At 44.3% G+C, this 20,899-nt stretch overlaps 1 protein-coding gene across 1 annotated transcript; it reads left to right on the forward strand.

Annotated features, from left to right (window-relative positions):
• The first annotated feature begins 8,144 nt into the window (after positions 1–8,144).
• LOC136653002 (vomeronasal type-2 receptor 26-like) lies at positions 8,145–20,703 on the forward strand. The gene is made up of 7 exons (XM_066629928.1): positions 8,145–8,390; positions 10,233–10,356; positions 12,081–12,944; positions 13,706–13,728; positions 18,680–18,728; positions 18,824–18,869; positions 20,418–20,703. The coding sequence occupies exons 1-7, from the start codon at positions 8,145–8,147 to the stop codon at positions 20,701–20,703; spliced, it is 1,638 nt and encodes a 545-aa protein (XP_066486025.1).
• Positions 20,704–20,899: the final 196 nt, after the last annotated feature.

Below are 20,899 nucleotides of genomic sequence, written 5' to 3' on the forward strand. Positions count from 1 at the left end.
GCTAGAATCATAACAAAATCAAGGCCTGTTTATAGCAGTGTTCTTCAACCTGTGTGTCATGACCCCAGTGGGTTAGAAAGCCTCATTTAGAGGGTTGTGGCAACCTTTCACAGCCTGTGCAAGAGAGGGCTTGGATCCAATTCAATCATGAGACTGCCTTATCAAAACAGAGTGCTTGATATAATCCTACACTGCCTCTTCTTGCTGTATGTTCCCACAGCTCCAAAGGCCGGCTCTGCTCAGGTTGCTACTTCACAGGATTATTCTTGGGTAAAACAGGGCAGGTGGCGGGAGGTACAGGTGGCAGTTGGATTAGGTCCTGGGATGGGGGTGGGATTGGTTATGGGTTCCCAGTCTTGTATTTATGTATTTATTTATTGGAAACATGGCACAAAAAAGGTTGAAGCCCACTGGTTTACAGTTTTCCTTGTGTTTCTTTCTGTATGTGTCATGAAATGAATTAATGAGGGCAGGGTGTCCAAATAAACTTTCTAGATTTTTCTGGTTTTAGAAGTGCAGCTTCCATATCTCATGCTGTTCCTAATATGGTACCAACTCTGCAGTAGCTTTCGATCACCACCTGCACAGTTTCGTATGCTTCTTTCTGTACATGAGGTTCTTGGTTCTGTTTCAGTCTTTATGTCCAGAGCCATGATGAAGTTCATTTTGGGAGCAACCTGTTATTATTCAAATACACGGATCTCAGGCCAGCACCTGGAACTGCACCCCAAAATACACCTGCTACCAGGTGTATTTTGTAAATGGAACTGCTACCAGCACTGAGAATTGTGCAGATCTAATATGCTCCCTTCACCTGGGGCCAGTCAGCATTCTGCACAAGCTGACACACAAGTAGTTAGGAACCTGCAGCTTGCCAAGCGTCACTTGGACCTTAGATTCCAATGCTAACCTTGAGAGAACCCAAGAAGGTTTTAGTGCATTTCAGAATAAGGCAGACAGGGCCACTGAGAGGAATTTTATCAGGGGGTACAAAGTTTCTTTTGGGCCCCTTCCCAAAGAGGGAGGGGGTGAAATAGAGTGGGGGGTGGCAATGGGGTGGGCAGAATGGGGTATAAACAGGCAGGGGGAAAGTGACAACAGCCGGAATAGTCTTTGGAGCCCATGTCTACCAGACTTCCCAATGCAGAACTCAGGTCTACCTGCCTGCTGAGCTTTGGCAGCTAGATACAGTAATACAGAAATCCAGACACATTCCTAAGTCTCTCTAAAATCTTTCAAATACAGAAAATCATTGCAGGAGTTTAGTATCATCATCTAGGCTCACACTGGAATGGAAAGTGTCCAGTGTACACCAGAACTGACTTCTGTAGCAGCTGCAGTCCCACAGCTGTGTTGCTGAGCAACTCTACACTCCTTCATGTTAAGCAAATCCATAAGCCAAAGAAACTGTAGAAGGTCCGTTTCCTCCCAGCTGTGACACTGTTAAGGAATGTATGCATTCCTGGGCCGGATGTGTAGGGCTTGTGGCAGTAGTTGCCACCATATGCCATGTGGGTAGTGAGTCTGGGTGAGATTGGAAAATGTCAGATTTCCAGGAAATTTCTGGGGCCCCTCCTTTGGCTCTTGAACCCCCTTTCTGACCCTGGGCCCGGGGAACAAATTACCCCCTTTACCCCCTCTCCTAGGCCTTGAAGGCAGAGGCCTCCTTGCAACATTCTTGGGTTCCCAGCAGCACAACACTCAACTCTACACTGAGAATTGGGCAAGTAGTCAAAGCTATGGTTTTCTCCGTAGTAATGTACGGCTGTGAGAGCTGGACCATAAGGAGGGCTGACCACAGAAGAATAGACGCTTTTGAATTATGGTGTTGGAGAAGACTTTTGAGAGCCCCCTGGAAATCAACTCTGTTCATTGGAAGGACGGATGATGAAGTTGAATCTTAAATACTTTGGCCAACTCATGAGAAGGGAGGACTCTTGAGACAAGACCCTGATGCTGGGAAATATTGAAGGCAAAAGGAGAAGGGGATGACAGAGGATGAGATGGTTAGATAGCATCACAGAGGCAATGATCATGACTTTGGGCACACTCTGGAACTTAGTGGTAGACAGGAGGGCCTGGCGTGCTGTGGTTCATGGGGTCACAAAGAGTTGGACATGACTTAACAACTGAACATCTACAACAAAAATGCTCAGGAAGGTATCTATGATTGCATGCTGAACTTTCTTTTACCCCTTGCAGTTTCCCTTCCCTCTGTCGACCCTGCCTCCTCTTTCAACAGCCTAGGGCACGAGTTCCCAAAGTGTGGGTCCCGACACCTTACGGTGTTGTGGCACACTCACAGGTGTGTAGTTGAATGTCCCAGGTGGCCCCTTCTACCTGTTCTCCTGGGCATCACCAAAATCTCACAAAATCTTATGAGATTGGGTACTGCCATCTTGGACCTTGTAAAATCTAGTGAGATTTGGAAGCTAGCATCTTGGATCTTGCAAAATCTAGTGAGATTCAGGCATCACCATCTTGGATCTTGCAAGATTTCAGGAAATAGAGGCTGTGTGGGTGCATGACCCTGGTACGTTTGAAAACCATTGGTCTAGGGAAAGGGACTAGAGAGTACAGCATTCCTAACCCCTTCCTGTTTCCCTTGATAATTATCCCCTTTCCATTCCTACCAGTGTACCCAATCCATTTAGACTGTTACAATAAATTTTCATTTCTTTGGTTGGTAGCTATCACAGTCTTTTTTTTTTGGGGGGGGGGAGGAATCTCTCTCTCTCTCTCTCACACACACACACACACACACACACACACACACACACACGCGCACGCGCACACGCACACGCACACGTACACACACACCAGTTTGTAACCAATTAAAAGATTCCTTATCATGGAGCTGTTTCACTGGCCTTAACTGCTTTCCCCTTGGAAGGGCAGGACTTGCCATCCTGTATCCTATTCCAGGGAAGCCTTACTGAATTAATTTCCTGCTCAGCTCCCTTAGTAACAGGGGTGTGTAATTGTAAAAAAGGAAGAAACAATGGGGAAGAGAATGTAGGGAAATCAGAAAATGGATGGGGAGGAGGAAAGTATGGGGAAGGATGACAGTAGGAGGGGCTGTATACAGAATCAATGGCACATGCTATTCCTTCTTTTTCAAGCCTCCCTTCCCCTTTCTTCTTCTTGGACTTGCACTAGCTACAGAGCTGGCACAGGCCTGGGGAGATCCATTGAGGAACAGGAGGGGTTAAAAAATAATATCCCTTCCCCCTCCAAAGCCTCCTGCTCCACCTCCCCTCCCCACACTGAATACAGCACATGCCTGATTGACACAGCTGCATTGGTGTTGGTAGAGAGAGAAAGGACCGGATTGGGCTCCTATTCATTTGAAGAATAATGCCCAGATATTGTGTGGTGGTGGTTCTTGTTTTTCCACAGAAGGACCCAATGGCATGGAAATGTATATAAGACCCACACAAATGAATGTGATGATATATTGATGGAACAGAGGAAGTCATCCATGTTCCAAAGAATCACAAATCCTTTATAAATTAGGACACATTCAATCATCCTCTGTCATCATGTTTCAGCTGGGACGGAATTGACCAGGAGGAGGTTCAGAAGGTCATGAATTTCTATCTAATATACTCTTGCAGCGCACGCCGCTTCTCCAAAATGGATGCAGTACAGTAAATGTCCAGGTCTAGCCCAGTGTTCTCATCTAAAACACTTGTGTCAAATTCAGGGCCAGGCAAGGCTGATTGATGCAAGTTGCATTTTTATAACCTTAGAATAGGGCCAATCCCATGGAGAACAAGAGACTGAATCTAATATTCATCACCAAGTATGGAAAGGAAATCAGCAAAATATGCAATGCTATGGAACTTCTATCTGGAATCATCAGTCCCCCTCTGCTTCTAAGGGCTTAGTGCTTGGCTGTTGTTTTTCTCTTTGGTCCTGCTGAGCCTTCAGTATCACCATAAAGGGGGATACCACCCCATAAAGTTATTATTGAGATTCAACATTTTTTTTCCTTGCCTGATGCAAAAACAATCTCAGCTGGCACAGTAGTCTGGAATGATGATTTGGAAACCTGTAATTAACTTCAGTTACTCTTAGACATGCTTCATTCAGGCAAATCCCACATGGATTTTCTAAAGCCACAAGCACAATCAACAATCGAGTCTGGTAGCATACTAATAACATCATCCCTGTGCTGTGCTCCTCAGTTAAGAAACTGTGAACAAGTGAGGACAGCGACAGTCTCATCTTTGAGAAGTTAATTCAGCAGCAGATTCTGGAGCCATTGGCCAGTGTTATCATAACCAAGTTGCTGGGGGGTGGGAGAAAGACTGTGCACATTTTCAGAAGATTTGCCTGAAATGGCGGGAATGTTGCTGTTACTGCTGCTGCTCATTCTGGGCCTGCAGTTTCTTCCAACTGAATGCAAGGCAAAGGCTACCATGTGCACCATCTCTGATCCCTCCCTGCTCCCATACAAGTATCATCAGAGAGGGGATCTCATCATTGGAGCAATTGTTTCACAGTTTGGCTGCCTGTTTGATGACATTCCTTTCAGCGAACACCCCAGCACAAAGCTGATAGATGAAATTCTGTAAGGAAATCCATTCCTCCCTCCAACATCCAGCAATTCTTATCCATGAGAAATATGTCATACGAGGACTGGCATGTTTGAGTCTGCTTACGATTTCTTTCTTTGAAAGATGCACTTAAATTGATTACCAGGGTTCTTTCCAAAAATGGTTTAAAGCTGAAACCATGAATACACTAAGGCCCACTGAACTGAGAGCAACTTATTTCTGAGTTAACAAGCTTAGCGTTGCGCTTTAAATATATTTTCTGTTACATAATGCACTTTTCTATTCTACTAATACTGATTTCATATATTTCACGTTTTCCTTTCTGAGTCCATTAATGCACTTCTGGGGAAGGTAAGAAACTGCCCCAGATACAGAGTGTTGTTCCTTCTAGTCTATTGTGACTGATAGTGACTGGCAGCAGCTCTTCCTCTTCCTCTACCCAACCTGGAGATGCTGACTCTTGAACTTTTTGGCATGCTGAACATACACTCTGTCCCTGAGCTGTGACATTTCCCCATATGTAATTCCACTTAGGGCACAATCCTAACCCACTTTCCAGCACTGACATAAGGGCAATGCAGCTCTGGGGAAAAGGGAACAACCATTCCCTTACTTTGAGGAGGTGCTGTGACTGTCACCCAACTGCAGGATGCAGGACACATCCCATTCGAACAGCTATGCCAGTGCCGGAAAGTGGATTAGGATTTGGGCCTTAATGTCAAAGATCTTCATGCACCACCACAGTTCTCTGGCAACAAGAGATGTTGAGCGATGTATAGCCTTTGGGTAATAAGGCTTGATTAAAAATAATGTGGTCCATTTGTTCATTTGACTCCTTTCAGTGCTTTATCCATTGAATAGCTGTCAGCTTTGGTACAGGCATCCATTAGAATGTGATGGGCATGTCCCATTTCTCATATAGATCTTGCTGCACTTTAAATATATCCAGTCATAGTCAACAGTGTAAGTAGTTTTAAAAAAAAATTAGCAACTGCCACCCTTTCTTCCAGGTAGTGCTAAGTGGGGAAATACCAGACACCAGAGCCTCAGCATAAGAGCTCTTCCTCCTGGCACTGGTTTCTGGCAAAAAATACAGAAAAAGGTAGAGGTGGCCAGATCACACACAGAGTAGGATATAGGGCAGGGGAAGGAATTAAAGAAAGCTTTCTTCTTGAAAATCTTCAGCTACCTAGGAGCCAGCTGTTAGGGTGTGCTCAATTAGGCATCAATGGAAATGGGTAACATTGATATTAGCAACTGTAAGGATGATGCTATAGGGCAAGATGATGCAACCAAAGTCAAGCATTTCTTGGCACCATTGGTTTTAATGGAAGTTGGTTGGGAAACATGAATCTGTCCTTAATTATCCAACTGAAATCAACAAGATTGCCTTGCATTTTATTGGAAAGAGACCCATGAATTTTATTTGATTTCCGAACTGGCAGGAGATCATATCTGTTACTTTGTAGCGAAGTATGATTTTTTTTTAAAGAAAAGAAACAGGAAAGACATGTGGCCCAGATAAGAATAGTATCAGTCTAAGTAGATGGGCAGCCCAATCCCACATAAATCCCCACATGGTGATGCAGCAGCACCAGCACAGCCTCTGCTGTATCCCAGGGGGATTTCTGGCTGCTGGGGCTCTACAATTCTACGGTATGCAGGATGCCACTCCAGCCTCCCCACAGCAGTGCAGGCTGCTTTGCAACTGCCATAAAGCAGCCTCTGTTGGCGCAATTCTAGTTATGCTGGTGGTGACAGGGGATAGGACTGGGTCATCAATGATCTATCTTTTTTCTTCCTTGTTCTAATTGTATTAAACACGTTAATGCAAATTGGAATATCTGTTTCATACAAAATGTAATATTTCCACCAGTCTAATTCCAAAGAACTACCAACATGTCCTGTCCTTGATATTTGCTGTGAAGGAGATCAATGAGAACCGGAAGATCCTCCCAAATGTCAGCCTGGGCTTCCACATTTATGACAGTTACTTAAACGCAAGAATGACTCATCAGAATACCTTAAAACTGCTTTCCACCCAGGAAAGGATTGTCCCCAACTTCAAATGTGGGAAGCACCAGCATCTGATAGCTGTTATTGGAGGACTGGATTCTGAAATCTCCCTTCACATGGCTACTCAATTAGGTATCTTCAAAATTCCACAGGTACAACAGCATGTGAGCCAGGAAACGTCTCTAAGAGTACTGACCCATTTCATTTATACTCAGGGAAAAAGGGAAAAAGAGGAGGCCTCTGTGACTGATCCCTTCCAACATAACACAGCATGTGCCCCTTTGATGTGGCTCCATCAGCACTGGAAAGGAATTGGGCTGTAAATTCATTTAAATTCTTCCCATGCCAACAGTAATGGACTGTTTATTTCAGAATGTGTTTCTTCTTAGCAGATATTAGACTAGATTTACTATGGCTTATCATCCGTTCTGCCCCCTCACTCTGAAAATTATTATATATTCATATTTACCCTTAGATTGCCTACTGTGTACAGGTTCCAATGAGGAATGTTAAAATGCAGCTCCCTTCCTTTTACCGGATGGTCCCCAATGAAGTACATCAGTACAGAGGGTTTGTCCATCTGCTTCAGTATTTTCAGTGGACGTGGGTTGGGATCATTGCTTCAGATGATGATGATGGAGAAAAATTTGTGCAGACCATGATGAAAATCCTGGCCGAACATGGAATCTGTACAGCCTTCAGTAAAAAAATACCTGTACTATCTCAGCTCACTGAGTTAGCATATGGACTAGAGACAATAAAACTAGCAAACCCTTTTATAGCTAGGTTGATGTCACTAATCAGCTCTGAAGTTCAAGTGATTGTTGTCAATGCAGAAGCTCAGACCACAACATTTTTGAAATGGCTTATATATTTCTATACAATGTTAGAAGATGTTACAGAGACCTCTATAGGGAAAGTGTGGGTTATGACAGCTCGGTGGGATTTCTCATCAGGCACCATGAACTGGCATTTTGACATACAAATCTTCCATGGTGCTTTGTCTTTTGCCATTCATTCCAATGAAGTGCTGGGGTTTTCAGACTTCCTTCAATACCTACATCCTGACTCACACAAAGGAGATGATTTTCTGCAGATCTTCTGGGAACATGCATTTGGTTGTTCTGTTTACAATTCTGATGAGCGCAAGGAAAATGTTGATATTTGCACTGGAAAAGAGAGGTTGGGGAATGTCCCAGGGACCCTTTTTGAAATGAGTATGACTGGCCACAGCTACAGCATTTACAATGCGGTCCATGTTGTAGCACATGCATTGCAGAAGATGCCCTCATTCCAGCCCAAGATCAGAGACATGGGGGATAAATGTAGACTGTTCCCTCCAAACCTGCAATATTCACAGGTAACATTCCACTTCAAAATCAACTCCCTTGTTCATTGTGAAATTAGAAGACAAAAAAACTGAAGTATTTTGTTGCATTCAGATAAATACATTTCAAAATAAATTATTACCCCCTTCCCATTGATTCCTACTCCAAAGCTTGGCATGTTTGTTAAGAGTAATCCTTCAGTGGGAAAGTCAAGCACATCTGACAACAAATGTCTTGCATGACTTTTTCAATCCAGTTCCATCCTTTCCTGAGAAGCATCTCATTCAACAACAGTGCTGGAGACACTGTGTCCTTAGATGAGGAGGGTGAATTAACAGGTGGGTTTGATCTGATCAACTGGGTGACTTTCCCAAACCAGTCCTTCTTAAGAGTGAAAGTCGGAATGATGGATCCACAGGCATTCCCTGGTAAAGAGTTCACCATTAATGAGGAGGCCATCAAATGGCACAGCACATTCAATCAGGTAGGATCTGACCTTAGGTCCCAAAAGAAAAAGCTGACATGAAATGTTTCATCATTAAAACTTCATCATCTCATATGAATGAGATGTACAGTGTACATCTCAATTACAGTTACAGTGTAAAATGTTGTCTTTCCCTTCTGTCATCCATCTCATTGCATGCTGAACTGATAAATATAGATAACTATATAAACAATGGAAGATTTTGTAGTGTGGGAAAGACATGCTGCTAAAAAAAAAAAGTTGAGTAAAAGAAGAGATTTCATGTCTGCAGTTCTAGACACTTTTAAGCTTAGGAAATTTGAACCAAAGGAGAACCCTAAGTAGTTGCTTATGTTACTTTCATAGCTGCTGTGGACTTCTCAGTCAAACAAAGATAAGCAGTGCTTTTTTGTGGAAAAAAAGGTGCAGGAACTCACAACTTGTTAATCTTTTATTTATTTATTTATAAACCATTTTTTATTGGAGAAATAAAATATTTTTTATGTGCTTCCCCCCTAAAGATGAACTTACTTCTGAGTAGACATGCATAGGATTGGGCTGTCAATCTCCACATCCCCTTCCCTCTAGCTATTTTTTCTACACATGGGGAAAAATACTGTACAGGTGCACTTCTAGCGTGTAGTATGTAGTGTGGCACTACTTCGAGGAGAGGAAACAGTGAATGGATTCCGAAAAATGGCTTACATGAGTTCCATGTAGTAAAATTACTCTAAGTAACTGTGGGAGTAAGAACAAAAAAGGAATTCTTACACGAGAGGGGTCCTTAGGTGCACATAGAAATAGCTACTTTTGCAAACAAGTGATTAATATGGTTTAATTCAGGTATCAGAATACTCTGTATCTTGGGGAAGGCGCTTGGCATGCAATTGTATGTTCTCTGCTGCCCTGAGCAGCCGCTTTGCATTGCTGGAGAGGAGCTGCAAACACTGGCTGGCGGAGGGCATGCTTGTGGGGGAAGGACGAGGAAGATCTCTGGCAAGGCTGGACAGCATGTTGTACACATGTAGAATCCCTTTTCACCTGCCCTTAGCATGTGAAAACGGGTGCAGATATATATCTCTGCCAGGATTAAGAGCCCAATCCTAGGTATGTCTACTCTGAAGTAAGTCTTGTTCTAGTCAATGGAGCTTACTCCCAGGAAAGTGCCTAGGATTGCAGCCTAAGAGCCCAATCCTATTCATGTCTGCTCAAAAGTCCACTTTAGTGAATGGGGCTTACTGTGGATAGGATGGCAGCCTTAGAGTCCAATCCTGTGCCTGTCTACTCTGCCTCTGTTTTGCTCCCCCCTCCTGGAATGCCTCCGAAGGGGAGGGGCCCCTGCAAAAAGGTGCCGGAACTCCGTCCCCCCACGTTCCATTAGAAGAAAAGCCCTGAAGATAAGTATATTCAGAAGGAAGTGGTTTGGAAATGGTTCTGTGTGTTTTCAAAGCAGCAGTGCCAAACTTCCCAAAATCTGCACCCTGGGGCAAAGGTTTGTAAGGCAAAGCCTCTCTGAGGTTTCCCAACGCTTTAACCTGTGCTTCCGGAAGCACAATTTCCAACCCTATTGGGAGCCTCAGAGAGGCTTCCATCTCATTGCATGCTTTAGAACTCTGCAAAGGTGTGTGAGGCTTAGCGCATGGGGCATTTGCCCCATAGAATGAATGGGAGGTCCACCACTGCAAAATGGAATGCCAATGTGAAACTGAGTTTATATTTTCCAGTACTCTCTTCATGTGTCCAGCATTGAATTTCCAAAATCAATTCACTTGTGAGCACCAAAGAGAAACAAGTTCGGTCTTAGAGGAAGATAGAACATTGTTTAGTATGTATTCTCCTCTCCTTCCCCCCCCCCCATAGGAGGTGCCCATTGCTGTTTGCAATGAGAAGTGCTATCCAGGTTACAGCAGAAACAAGAAAGAAGGGAAGCCATTTTGTTGCTATGATTGTCATCCATGTCCAGAAGGGAAAATTTCATACCAGAAGGGTAAGAGACACAAAACACAATCCTATACAAATTTACTCATAAGTAAATCCCATTGTCTTTAGAGGGGCTTTTTCCCAGGCAAATGAGCATAAGATTGCAGCCATAATGCACAGTGTTATAGACCATGCACTTTATGGTACTATTCATTCATTTCTTCCTTTTTCTCCCATTCAAAACAGAGAAACTCTAGTGAGTGTTCAACAGAGGGGGATGTACAGAAAACTCAATCTCAGTGAGCCACTTTACAGATCATGGCTCTTCTGGGTCACTTTCCAAATCAATAGGAACAAGATGCCATGTCAGTTTCTCCCATCAGTTCCACTGCCCTGGATTCCTCAGGGCAGATTTCACAACAGAATCAGCAGTTGTTGGTACAGATCTCTTCAAGGTTTCATACATAGAACACCAAACAAATGTCTTTAAAATGGAACTTAATTGCATAAAGGGCCTCTGAGTGGAATTTTATCAGGGGGTACAAAGTTTCTGTTGGGCCTCTCCCCTACAACAGAGGATCATAATTTCGAACTATCATTGGATCACAATTTTTTTGACTTATAATACAAAAAACTACTTAGGGTTACACAAAATGTGAATGCTAGTCTTCACACAATATATGGAAACATTTTCTGAGATCCAGGAAGTTTCTGGCTCCCAGGTTCACTTTTTAACCCTGCACCCAAGTACCAGGGACATGTGGTGTTGGGGTGGCAGGTGAGACAGAATCATCCTGTTGTTGTTGATGGAAAAACTCCATAGCTGCTTCACCCACATATATTTAAAAGAAAATAAAAAGCTTGTCAAGCAACTCCATTACATTCCAGGTGTTATCACCAGGATCCTGGTTCTGTCCTTGGTAAGAAAATCATCCTTAAGGGAATTACCACAAGATCAGCCCTGGAAAACCATGTGGCCTTATTGGCCTCTAAGGGCCCAATCCTATCCAACTTTCCAAGGCCTATGGAGCCTCAGTGCAGTCCCATGGGAAGGCAACAAACATTTTCTTACCTTGAGGAGGCTTCTGTGACTGGCTCCCCACTACGCATGCCCAGTTGGCATGACTATATCGGCACTGAAAAGTTGGATAGGATTTGGGTCTAGGAGAGCTACAGGGATGCCAGGGCAAAGGGAGTAGCTTGGCCAGGGCCAGAGCCAGAGCACAGAGATAGATTGGGCTCCATATGGTCACATAACTCATGGATTTAAAATATTTAATACCAATGATGAAGCAGAGAGAGTAGGATATAAACGAAAGCTCTGGCTAGGCTTGGAAAAAAACTTGAGGCGCAAAGTGGCTGCCCTGCAGTGAAGGAGTAAGAACAAGGTTGTGTTCATGCCTCCTCTCCTGTTTTTGCCCTGAGGCAAGGGGATAGTTCCTGGATTGGCAAAGCATTGGGTAGTGAAGGGATGCTGGCCAGGTTCCACCTTACTTATCTGGGTGAAGGGGGAGGACGTGGTTAATCTGGTGGGAGATAACTTGCCAGGTTTCCCAGCCTAGAAGATCAGACAATAGCTCCCTATTGCCTCCACATGCTGTACAAAGATTTGATCTTAATAAAACAACATTTCAAAAGAAGTAGATTAAGCGACAAATTCCAGAAATGAACGATGAAACCATCACTGTCGGTGAATATAGGAAAATAAAATGAAATGATGGCGTGGCTGATATATTAACATTCCATTAGTATCCATAAATACTAATACTAATTTGTTTTATTTTTTTTCAGACATGGATGACTGTCTCGAATGTCCAGAAGATCAATTTCCAAACAAGAATCATGATCAATGTCTGCCGAAGGACCTCAATTTTCTCTCTTTCACAGATCCTTTGGGAATAACATTAAGTACCTTGGCTTTATCTTTTTCACTGATCACAGCATCAGTTCTCAAAATCTTCATCAAGAACAAGGACACTCCCATCGTCAAAGCCAATAATCGAGATCTCACCTACTCTCTGCTTATCTCCTTATTGCTCTGCTTCCTCTGCTCTTTCCTATTCATTGGCAAGCCTCAGACAGCGACCTGCTATTTACGACAAACATCTTTTGGTCTGGTCTTTTCAGTGGCTGTTTCTTCTGTCTTGGCCAAAACTGTCACGGTGGTTCTGGCTTTTATGGCCACCAAACCAGGATCCAAGATGAGGAAATGGGTGGGGAAAAGACTAGCAAATTCCATTATTCTTGGCTGCTCCCTGATTCAAGCCACTTTTTGCTCTGTGTGGCTCTGCTCAGCCCCTCCATTCCCACATTTGGACATGAGCTCCTTCACTGAAGAAATTGTAGTGGAATGCAATGAAGGTTCAATCATAATGTTTTATTGTGTTCTGGGCTACCTGGGACTTCTGGCTACTATCAGTGTCTTGGTGGCTTTCCAAGCGAGGAAGTTGCCAGACACTTTCAACGAAGCCAAATTCATCACTTTCAGCATGTTGGTCTTTTGCAGTGTGTGGTTGTCCTTTATCCCACCTTACTTGAGTACGAAGGGAAAATCCATGGTGGCTGTGGAGATCTTCTCTATCTTGGCCTCTAGTGCTGGCTTGCTGGGCTGTATCTTTTCCCCCAAATGCTACATAATTATCCTGAGGCCTGAACTGAACAGCAAAGATCTGCTCAGAAGGAGAAATTAAGATGGTGGTGGTGGTGGTGGTGGTGGTGATGATGATGATGATGATGATGATGATCATCATCATCATCATCATCATGTTAACATAATCCAAATATAACTCCCCCACCCCTTTTCAGTTCTGGAAGTAAATAGGAAAGCAATGCAAGAATTTCTGAATGGGTATTCTACACTGACTTTAGCAAGCTTCTCTATTAGGTGTTATACCAATTCCCGCATCTAAGCACTTTTGAAACTAGAATTTGTGTCAAATTATTCATATAGGTGCATGTGCTACTTTGTCTAGATCAGAAAAAGAAAGTTGGCCTGTCAACCAAATATGGTCAAATGTACTTCACAATAGTGTAGCATGAAGTTTCCTTTATGGAAAAGAACCATGAATTCCGCACTAACATAGAAACTGGTATAAGACTCTCCAAAATGGGATCTGGTACAAGAGACTAAATTCAGGACTGTGGTGAAGGATATACTGTTATCTATGTACATTGCATTATCTCAGTGGTTCCCAAAATTTTTAGCATGGGGACCGGTATGTGCTACAGCAGTTGCAGAGTCCTTGGAGAACAGACTCCCAAGAAAACCTCCTGACAGACTAACAAGCACAAATCAAGTCTAGCGTCAGTATTCGTATTGTATTGGCAACCTTCAGTCTCGAAAGACTATGGTATCGCGCTCTGAAAGGTGGTTCTGGCACAGCGTCTAGTGTGGCTGAAAAGGCCAATCCGGGAGTGACAATCCCTTCCACACCGGGAGCAAGTGCAGTCTGTCCCTGGTCTGTCTCCCTGGCTATGGGCCTTCCTTCTTTGCCTCTTAGCCTCAGACTGTTGGCAAAGTGTCTCTTCAAACTGGGAAAGGCCATGCTGCACATCCTGCCTCCAAGCGGGCCGCTCAGAGGCCAGGGTTTCCCACTTGTTGAGGTCCATCCCTAAGGCCTTCAGATCCCTCTTGCAGATGTCCTTGTATCGCAGCTGTGGTCTACCTGTAGGGCGCTTTCCTTGCACGAGTTCTCCATAGAGGAGATCCTTTGGGATCCGGCCATCATCCATTCTCACGACATGACCAAGCCAACGCAGGCGTCTCTGTTTCAGCAGTGAATACATGCTAGGGATTCCAGCACGTTCCAGGACTGTGTTGTTTGGAACTTTGTCCTGCCAGGTGATGCCGAGGATGCGTCGGAGGCAGCGCATGTGGAAAGCGCTCAGTTTCCTCTCCTGTTGTGAGCGAAGAGTCCATGACTCGCTGCAGTACAGAAGTGTACTCAGGACGCAAGCTCTGTAGACCTGGATCTTGGTATGTTCCGTCAGCTTCTTGTTGGACCAGACTCTCTTTGTGAGTCTGGAAAACGTGGTAGCTGCTTTACCGATGCGCTTGTTTAGCTCGTATGGAGGTTGTGAAAACCTAGAGAAATGCTTATGTTCATAATTGTTGGCATCACATTATATCAAATAGAACAACTGATTTGAAACAAATGGCCAGAGAAAAGAGGCTCTGAAAGGGTTATTACCTTGAAAGCAGATTAAGCCACAATCATCTTAATTTAGGCAGGAAAATTAAGGCAGGATCACCTGGCACTGCCAGTCAATATCCCATTCCTCAGACTATAGTGGCTCTGCCTCCCCTCCAACAAACAGGTATGTCTTGGCACAACAATGTCTGGAGAGATTAACCCCATTTCACAGCTCATGGCATAGGATTATGGGCTCCTCCAGGCCTTGGAGATGAAGGGAGAGCCAACAAAAAGATCCCCAACCTCTTGCTAACTTCCTTACATGATTGCTTTCAGGGTGATCTATATTCTCCAGGGGTTAGCAACCTAGAGATTCTTTACAAGCATGGTTTGATTGGAGGCTTCAGTGATTGTGAACATCAGCATCACAATGAGAATTGTTAAAGGTTAGGGTATGTATTATGAAATGTCTGTGTATGTTTTATGAAAATAAATGGTTGTTTCTGAATTGCAGGGCAGACAGAACTACAGAAACAACCATTTATTTTCATAAGAGGACTTTGGGAGAGATTTGTCTAGCCCTCTCAAAGATCCTGTGAAGGATACGCATTTGGTGACACTTGTAAGGCCATCTGTCTATTCCTGCACTTTTCAACTTTCCACAGAAAGAGGGAGGCAATGGGGTAACTATGGGGAGAATACTCAGTTGAATGGAGCTGGCAGAACAAGCTGGAGATGATCAGGTACAAGACGGAAGTGTCCTTATCCTTACAACAGAAGGAATTTGTTCTTGCACCAATGACCTTGCCTCTTCATTTCATGCCATTCTACTCAGTTGTGCCATGAGCCACTCCATCTGGTCTCTATGCATGGAATAGATTTCCTCTGAGTGTGCATGTTACCCTTGTCTTATAGCAGGCTGGTGACTAAGCTCTGTTACAGAGATGGAACTTGGATATGCGAATGTTTTTCTACTTTTATTGATAGCCTGTGGCCCTTGCTTACAGGCAATTCCAATCCTTTCAAGTCTAAAGGTAATGATAATTGATTTAGGATAATGGAAGTAAAAAATGCCATCATTAGTTATGCGCTCAATCATAAGCCTACACATCAGAGAAAATTCCTTTCCTATATCTTTCAATTTCTCTGTCAACTGCTTTCCACCTTCTTCCCCTGCCTTGCCTCCCCAAATTGAGCTGTGGGTTTTTTCCTCAAACTCCAGTCCTGTCTGTAACCTGGTAAGCCATTAACCTCGGAGAGAAAGGTCTACTTGTAAGGGGTGTATGGATCTGTCATAAAATTAAGATATTTTGTGTTTCTGGTCCTTTCTATATATTTTTGGCTCTGTGTATATTTTGTCTATTTCCCTAAGTCGGGAAGCAGGCTTAACCTCAGTACCGCCAGTCTGTGTCATTCAAAGCTGGGATGCAGACTACAGAAGCTGAAGGCTTCTGAAGACTACAGAGACTGCTGGACAACAGGAGTGGGAAAGAAATGGGGACTACAGAAACCAGCAAAGACCAGCAAAACTGGTCCAGCCAATTTCAAGGACACACACACACACACACACACACACACACAGAGAGAGAGAGAGAGAGAGAGAGAGAGAGAGAGAGAGAGAATGACTGGATTGTTGGCACTTCTCCAATCAGAGAGACAGATGATGTCATTCCAGTCAAGAAAAAAATGGCTTCTCTCTCTCTCTTCCTACAGTTCCAGGTTGAAGAGATCACATAAGGAATTACGTAGGGAGAAAATCATTAGCATTTTAAGCTGTTTGGGGATTCGTCTCCTTTAGTTCAGGCTACAGCATTATAAAGCATAAACTGAAATTTGCAGACAGCAGCCCAGACTGAAGATGCATGTGTGAGATTCTGCAGCACCACACTGCCACCTGCTGGCTGTGTGAATAATTGCAGGACCCATCTTGCCAAATTCAATTCTCCGTACTCCTTTTTCTTGTTCACTACCCCCTTTTGTTATTCCCCCCCTTTCCCCTCTTATTAGACTTTTAATAAACTTTTTACATTTTACTCAGAATCTGTCCAGTGGATTGCCATGCCTCCTCACTCTGCAGGCACTACTGTGAGGAAGATTTTGATAGGAACACCTGAGATTCAGTATTGGCCTAGGACAGGGGTGCCCAAACCCTGGCCCTGGGGCCACATGTGGCCCTCGAAGACTCCCAATCTGGCCCTCAGGGAGCACCCAGTCTCCAGTGAGCCTCTGGCCCTCCGGAGACTTGCTGGAGCCTGCACTGGCTTGATACAACTGCTCTCAGCGTTGACAGCCAACTGTTCGACCTCTTGCGTGAGCTGTGGGACGAGGGCTCCCTCCACTGTTTGCTGTTTCACATCTGTGATGTGAGAGTGGCAGCAAAGGAAAGGCTGGCCTTGCTTTCTGCAAGGCCTTTTATAGGCCTTGAGCTATTACAAGACCTTCTTTCATATAAGTTCCATCTCTAATATATTCATTTATGTAAATTTATTCAAATTTGAAATGTAAATTAATTCTTTTTTTCCCAGCCCTGAACACAATGTCAGAGAGATGATGTGGCCCTCCTGCCAAAAAGTTTGGACACCCCTGGACTAGGAGGAGGGTTCTGCCCAAGGAGATGGCTAGCCTGGCTAGCCTGATCTCCTGAGCTGGTGGCAGCAGATTCTGTCTATCAGGGCTTTTCTCCAGAAAGCTGCATGTCCAAGCATAAGAGAGAGTGGAGCAGGGAGTGAGCATGTTAACCAGTAGGCACTACAGCCTTGGGTCAGTGTGCGGTCACTGGCAGCCCCTCTCTCAACCTTGACAGTATCTCTTGGCTTCCAGTAATCTTCCCCAGCATCATGCCCAGGGAAAGGGACTAGCTTTGATTTGATTCTCCTGGCTAACTGTGATGTCATCACAGAGATCATCATATATTGTTCATCTCCTGGGCCAACCTGGGCTAAGCTGTAAAAGGCAATTGTGATGTCAAAGGTTCCGCCCCCCTCCAAGGAGAATCCAGAGTTAGCTCAGAAACTGGTAGAGTAACTCTTGCTCTTTGGTCACGAGCTAGTACCATGTTCCACTTTGTGATGGATATGCCCTATCACGAATTTGTTGCAGGGCTGCAAAGGCTCTTGTTTTTATTTGTCTTTGCCATCCTCTGGGGTTTCTGGATGTTTTATCACTATCAGGTAGGAAAAAGCCTTAGTGAGGGAGGCTTTCTTTCTTGTGTAAGAAAATGAACTAGGGCCAGATGGCCCAGCACCTAGCACCAGCGACCATCTCCGTGCACAATCTTCATAACTGGGCTATCTGGATATGGATGGGTTAAAAAATAGTTCTTAAGGCCACCACTCAGAACTAGAGAGACCAGGTAGAAGGTAACCATCTTGGTAAAACCTCCCTCCCAGGTGAAAAGGGAGCTCCAAATCTGGAGTGCCCCTAGGAATCAAACAGCAGTGGAATGCGTGTGGCACTCATAGGAATCTGCACCTTTCCAGGTGAGGTGAAACTAGGCCAGAATACAAGGCCACAAGATGTCGGTGGCATGGAGAGAAAGATATAAGGACGCAAAAAGAAAGAGCTGATCACCCAATAAACAGAGGGAAAGGAGGGAAGGAACAAGTTGGAAAGGATGTTGAAATGAAAGTGGCAAACAACACAAAACTCTGACTAAACTTGGGGTACTTTCCCTATTACTTATGCTGTTCCAGGTTCTTGATCTTTCATCCACTTTTAGCATGATGTGCATGAGGTGTGTGGAACAAAAAGAGGTGTGTGAGTTTTTTTTAATAACCTCTGGATGTTAATCCTGATACACTTGTGGAATTGGTTTCTTGGGGTCACCTAAGCCACTTGAATATTCCACAGTTGGCCATCAGGTTAGTTCCTGGTGCATGTCCTGTGCTTCCTGTTTCACTTACTTCCTCAAGGTTAGTGAATTGATGTGGCTATATCTACAGCTGTTTTGGGGGGAGGCAGAACCAGACTCAGGGTGAAGGGGCATCCCAAGTCTGCCGCTCACCTGTTGATTGACACAAGCCGCATTCTTGGTGTCATAAACGGGCTAGCCCTGTATGCCGTTAACAGGTTTTGGCAGGTCTTGAGTTCGGCTTGCAATAAAACTTGTGAGTTACCAATGTCTGTATGTATCTCAACTGGCTTTATAACTCCTTGATATAACCAAAGGATAACATATGAATTCCAAAGGCAATAAGACCAGATCCATGTGTCCATGATCCTCCTCAGTGCTCTCTTCTTTTTCTGCTTGTGTGACAGACTCATCGCCCCAAGACAAGACATGAAAAGAAGCAGGACATGATGACTGGTAAGGAGCCACTCTCTTCCCAAGAGTCCCAGAGGGTCTGGAGGATCCTTGGGTTCTTCTCTTTTTCACATCAGCCCTTTGTCTCTTCTCTGCAGAATCCTTGACTGACAGCAAAAGGATAAAGGAGATTGAAAAAGAGATGTAAGTGGCAGGGCTCCCTTCAGCCACACTCACAAAGAGCTGCTACCCCATAGCATTAGACCCTCAACTTCCTTGTAGGTGTGGGGGATGTGACATCCCATATGTATAGTGCTTGCCTTCTGTGCCTTGGCATCCCTTCCTAGTCTAGAAGGATCTGTCCCTTTTCATGGGTAATGGCATAGGATTATGTGTATTTGGGGTACCTACATTCCTGGTAGAAGCCTCACTCTAGTCCTGAAATAGGCAGGGTATCCTTTTTGACATATAGCACAGAGGTTCTCAAACTTTGAGGGAACTTTACTCCCTTAGTAAGTTCTTGTGAGGGAGGGGCTAGGGCAGTGACTTGACCCCCAGGATCACGTTGCTAAGGGGGGTGAGGGGGTGCTTTGCACTTACTTTCAGAAGGCAGGGCTGCAGCAGGCTACAGGAGGTGCAGGGAGCCCTGCACAGCGCTCCCCGAGGCTTGGAACATTCTTTAAAAGCAGGTGCAAAGCACCTCCTGCAAAACGGAAGTGCTTTGCACCTGCTTTTATCGAAAGTTCCAAGCCTCAGGGAGCGCTGCACAGGATTCCCTGCACCTCCTGTAGCCTGTTGCAGCCCTGCCTGCAAAGCACCCCCTTCGCCCCCCTTAGCAACATGATCCTGGGGTTCAAGCCGCTGCCTCCCTCCCCTTCCCACGCCCCTTAAAGGGACAGGGAAGCATTACACAAACTGGTGTGTCATGACCCACCAGTTTGAGAACCACTGATATAGCACATATAATTAGCCTTCTCTCTCTCCCCTTTCCCCAAGGCCCTCAGAGCAGTGTTTGGAGCCGTCTTTAAATGGAGCGAGAGAACAAACAATGTGAACATCCCAGTTCCTCTATACAACTTGGACATGTCTAGGGAATTGTAACAAACTAGGCCCTGGAGAAGGAGGGGGCAGGTAGCCCTGATGCAGCAAGTAGGTAGAAGTGGGATTATGGAAAGTGGGGTGGGAGGTATTGTAGAGACCAAGATTCATCACTCCAAGCTTTCACCCCACCTTAAAACAACACTGTGGGGACCTTTCATTTAGGAAAGACTTTTTATTTAGGAAGGCATTGATTGCTGGCACTTTTAATGAATGCAATTTTTTTAACAGTCTTTCTGATCCTTTGGGGTCTCTTTCTGGTTTTTTGGGTTTAACTGCTTTTATGTTTTAATGTTTTAGTTTTAGTTTGAACTTATGATCTGTACTGGTATCTTGATCCTGTAAACTGCCTTGAGTGCAGGGGAAAGGTGGGGTATGTATGTAATGTATGTATGTGTGTATGTGTGTATGTATGAATGAATAAATAAATACTTGCCCTATACTAAGCACTGACCATGCTTTTGAAGAATGGTGAATTGTTATTGACTTGCTTTTATGCATACAATTCATATTGAAACATTCATTTGCATGACTCCACCTGGAGCTCTATGATGATATTTATCTCATGTTCCTCTGTTGCAGTGCTCAAATTTACTTCCTTTCCATTCATCGGACTCAGAATACTTACTTTCTGTTTCTCTATGTGTCCACCAGATCCGAATCAGATACATCAAGCTTGTCCTCAAACTCTCCCTCCCCCTTGAGCACTGAATCATCTTTGGCATGTTATGAGAACCTGACTCCGCCAGACAGCCCACCATGTCCATCACCTCAATTACCTATTGACCCAGAGGAAGACGTGCCTGGCTATTTGAAGCAGCTTCCCAGACCCCCTTGTGCTGGACTAAAAGTGATACGCCAGGAAGCTATGACTCACCCCCGGGTCAAGTTCAACATTAGCAAAAAAATTATACAGGGTTTGTATGAGTGTCCCACTTAGTCAGGGACTCTGGAAGAAGACAGACTGTCTGATACCAGAAGCTAAACTGAGGATAGAAGCATGTGATCCTGCTATATTTCCTTGTATTGTGATTTATCATCTTGTGCCCAAAGTGAGAAATTAAAGTGAACTTTCCCATGACCCATGTTAGGAGAAAACTGTGGTTTATAAGTTGGGTGTATTAGCCAATAAATAT

Source organism: Tiliqua scincoides, chromosome 5, assembly GCF_035046505.1.
Source record: "Tiliqua scincoides isolate rTilSci1 chromosome 5, rTilSci1.hap2, whole genome shotgun sequence".
NCBI lineage: Eukaryota > Metazoa > Chordata > Lepidosauria > Squamata > Scincidae > Tiliqua > Tiliqua scincoides.

Bases quoted from the DNA above. Each gene is read 5' to 3' on its own strand.
- LOC136653002 (XM_066629928.1), top strand. From the start codon at position 8,145: ATGACTTTTTCAATCCAGTTCCATCCTTTCCTGAGAAGCATCTCATTC. The intron at 10,357-12,080 runs GTAAGAGACACA...ATTTTTTTTCAG, and splicing joins GAAAATTTCATACCAGAAGG to ACATGGATGACTGTCTCGAA. The intron at 18,870-20,417 runs GTAAGTGGCAGG...TGTGTCCACCAG, and splicing joins AAGGAGATTGAAAAAGAGAT to ATCCGAATCAGATACATCAA.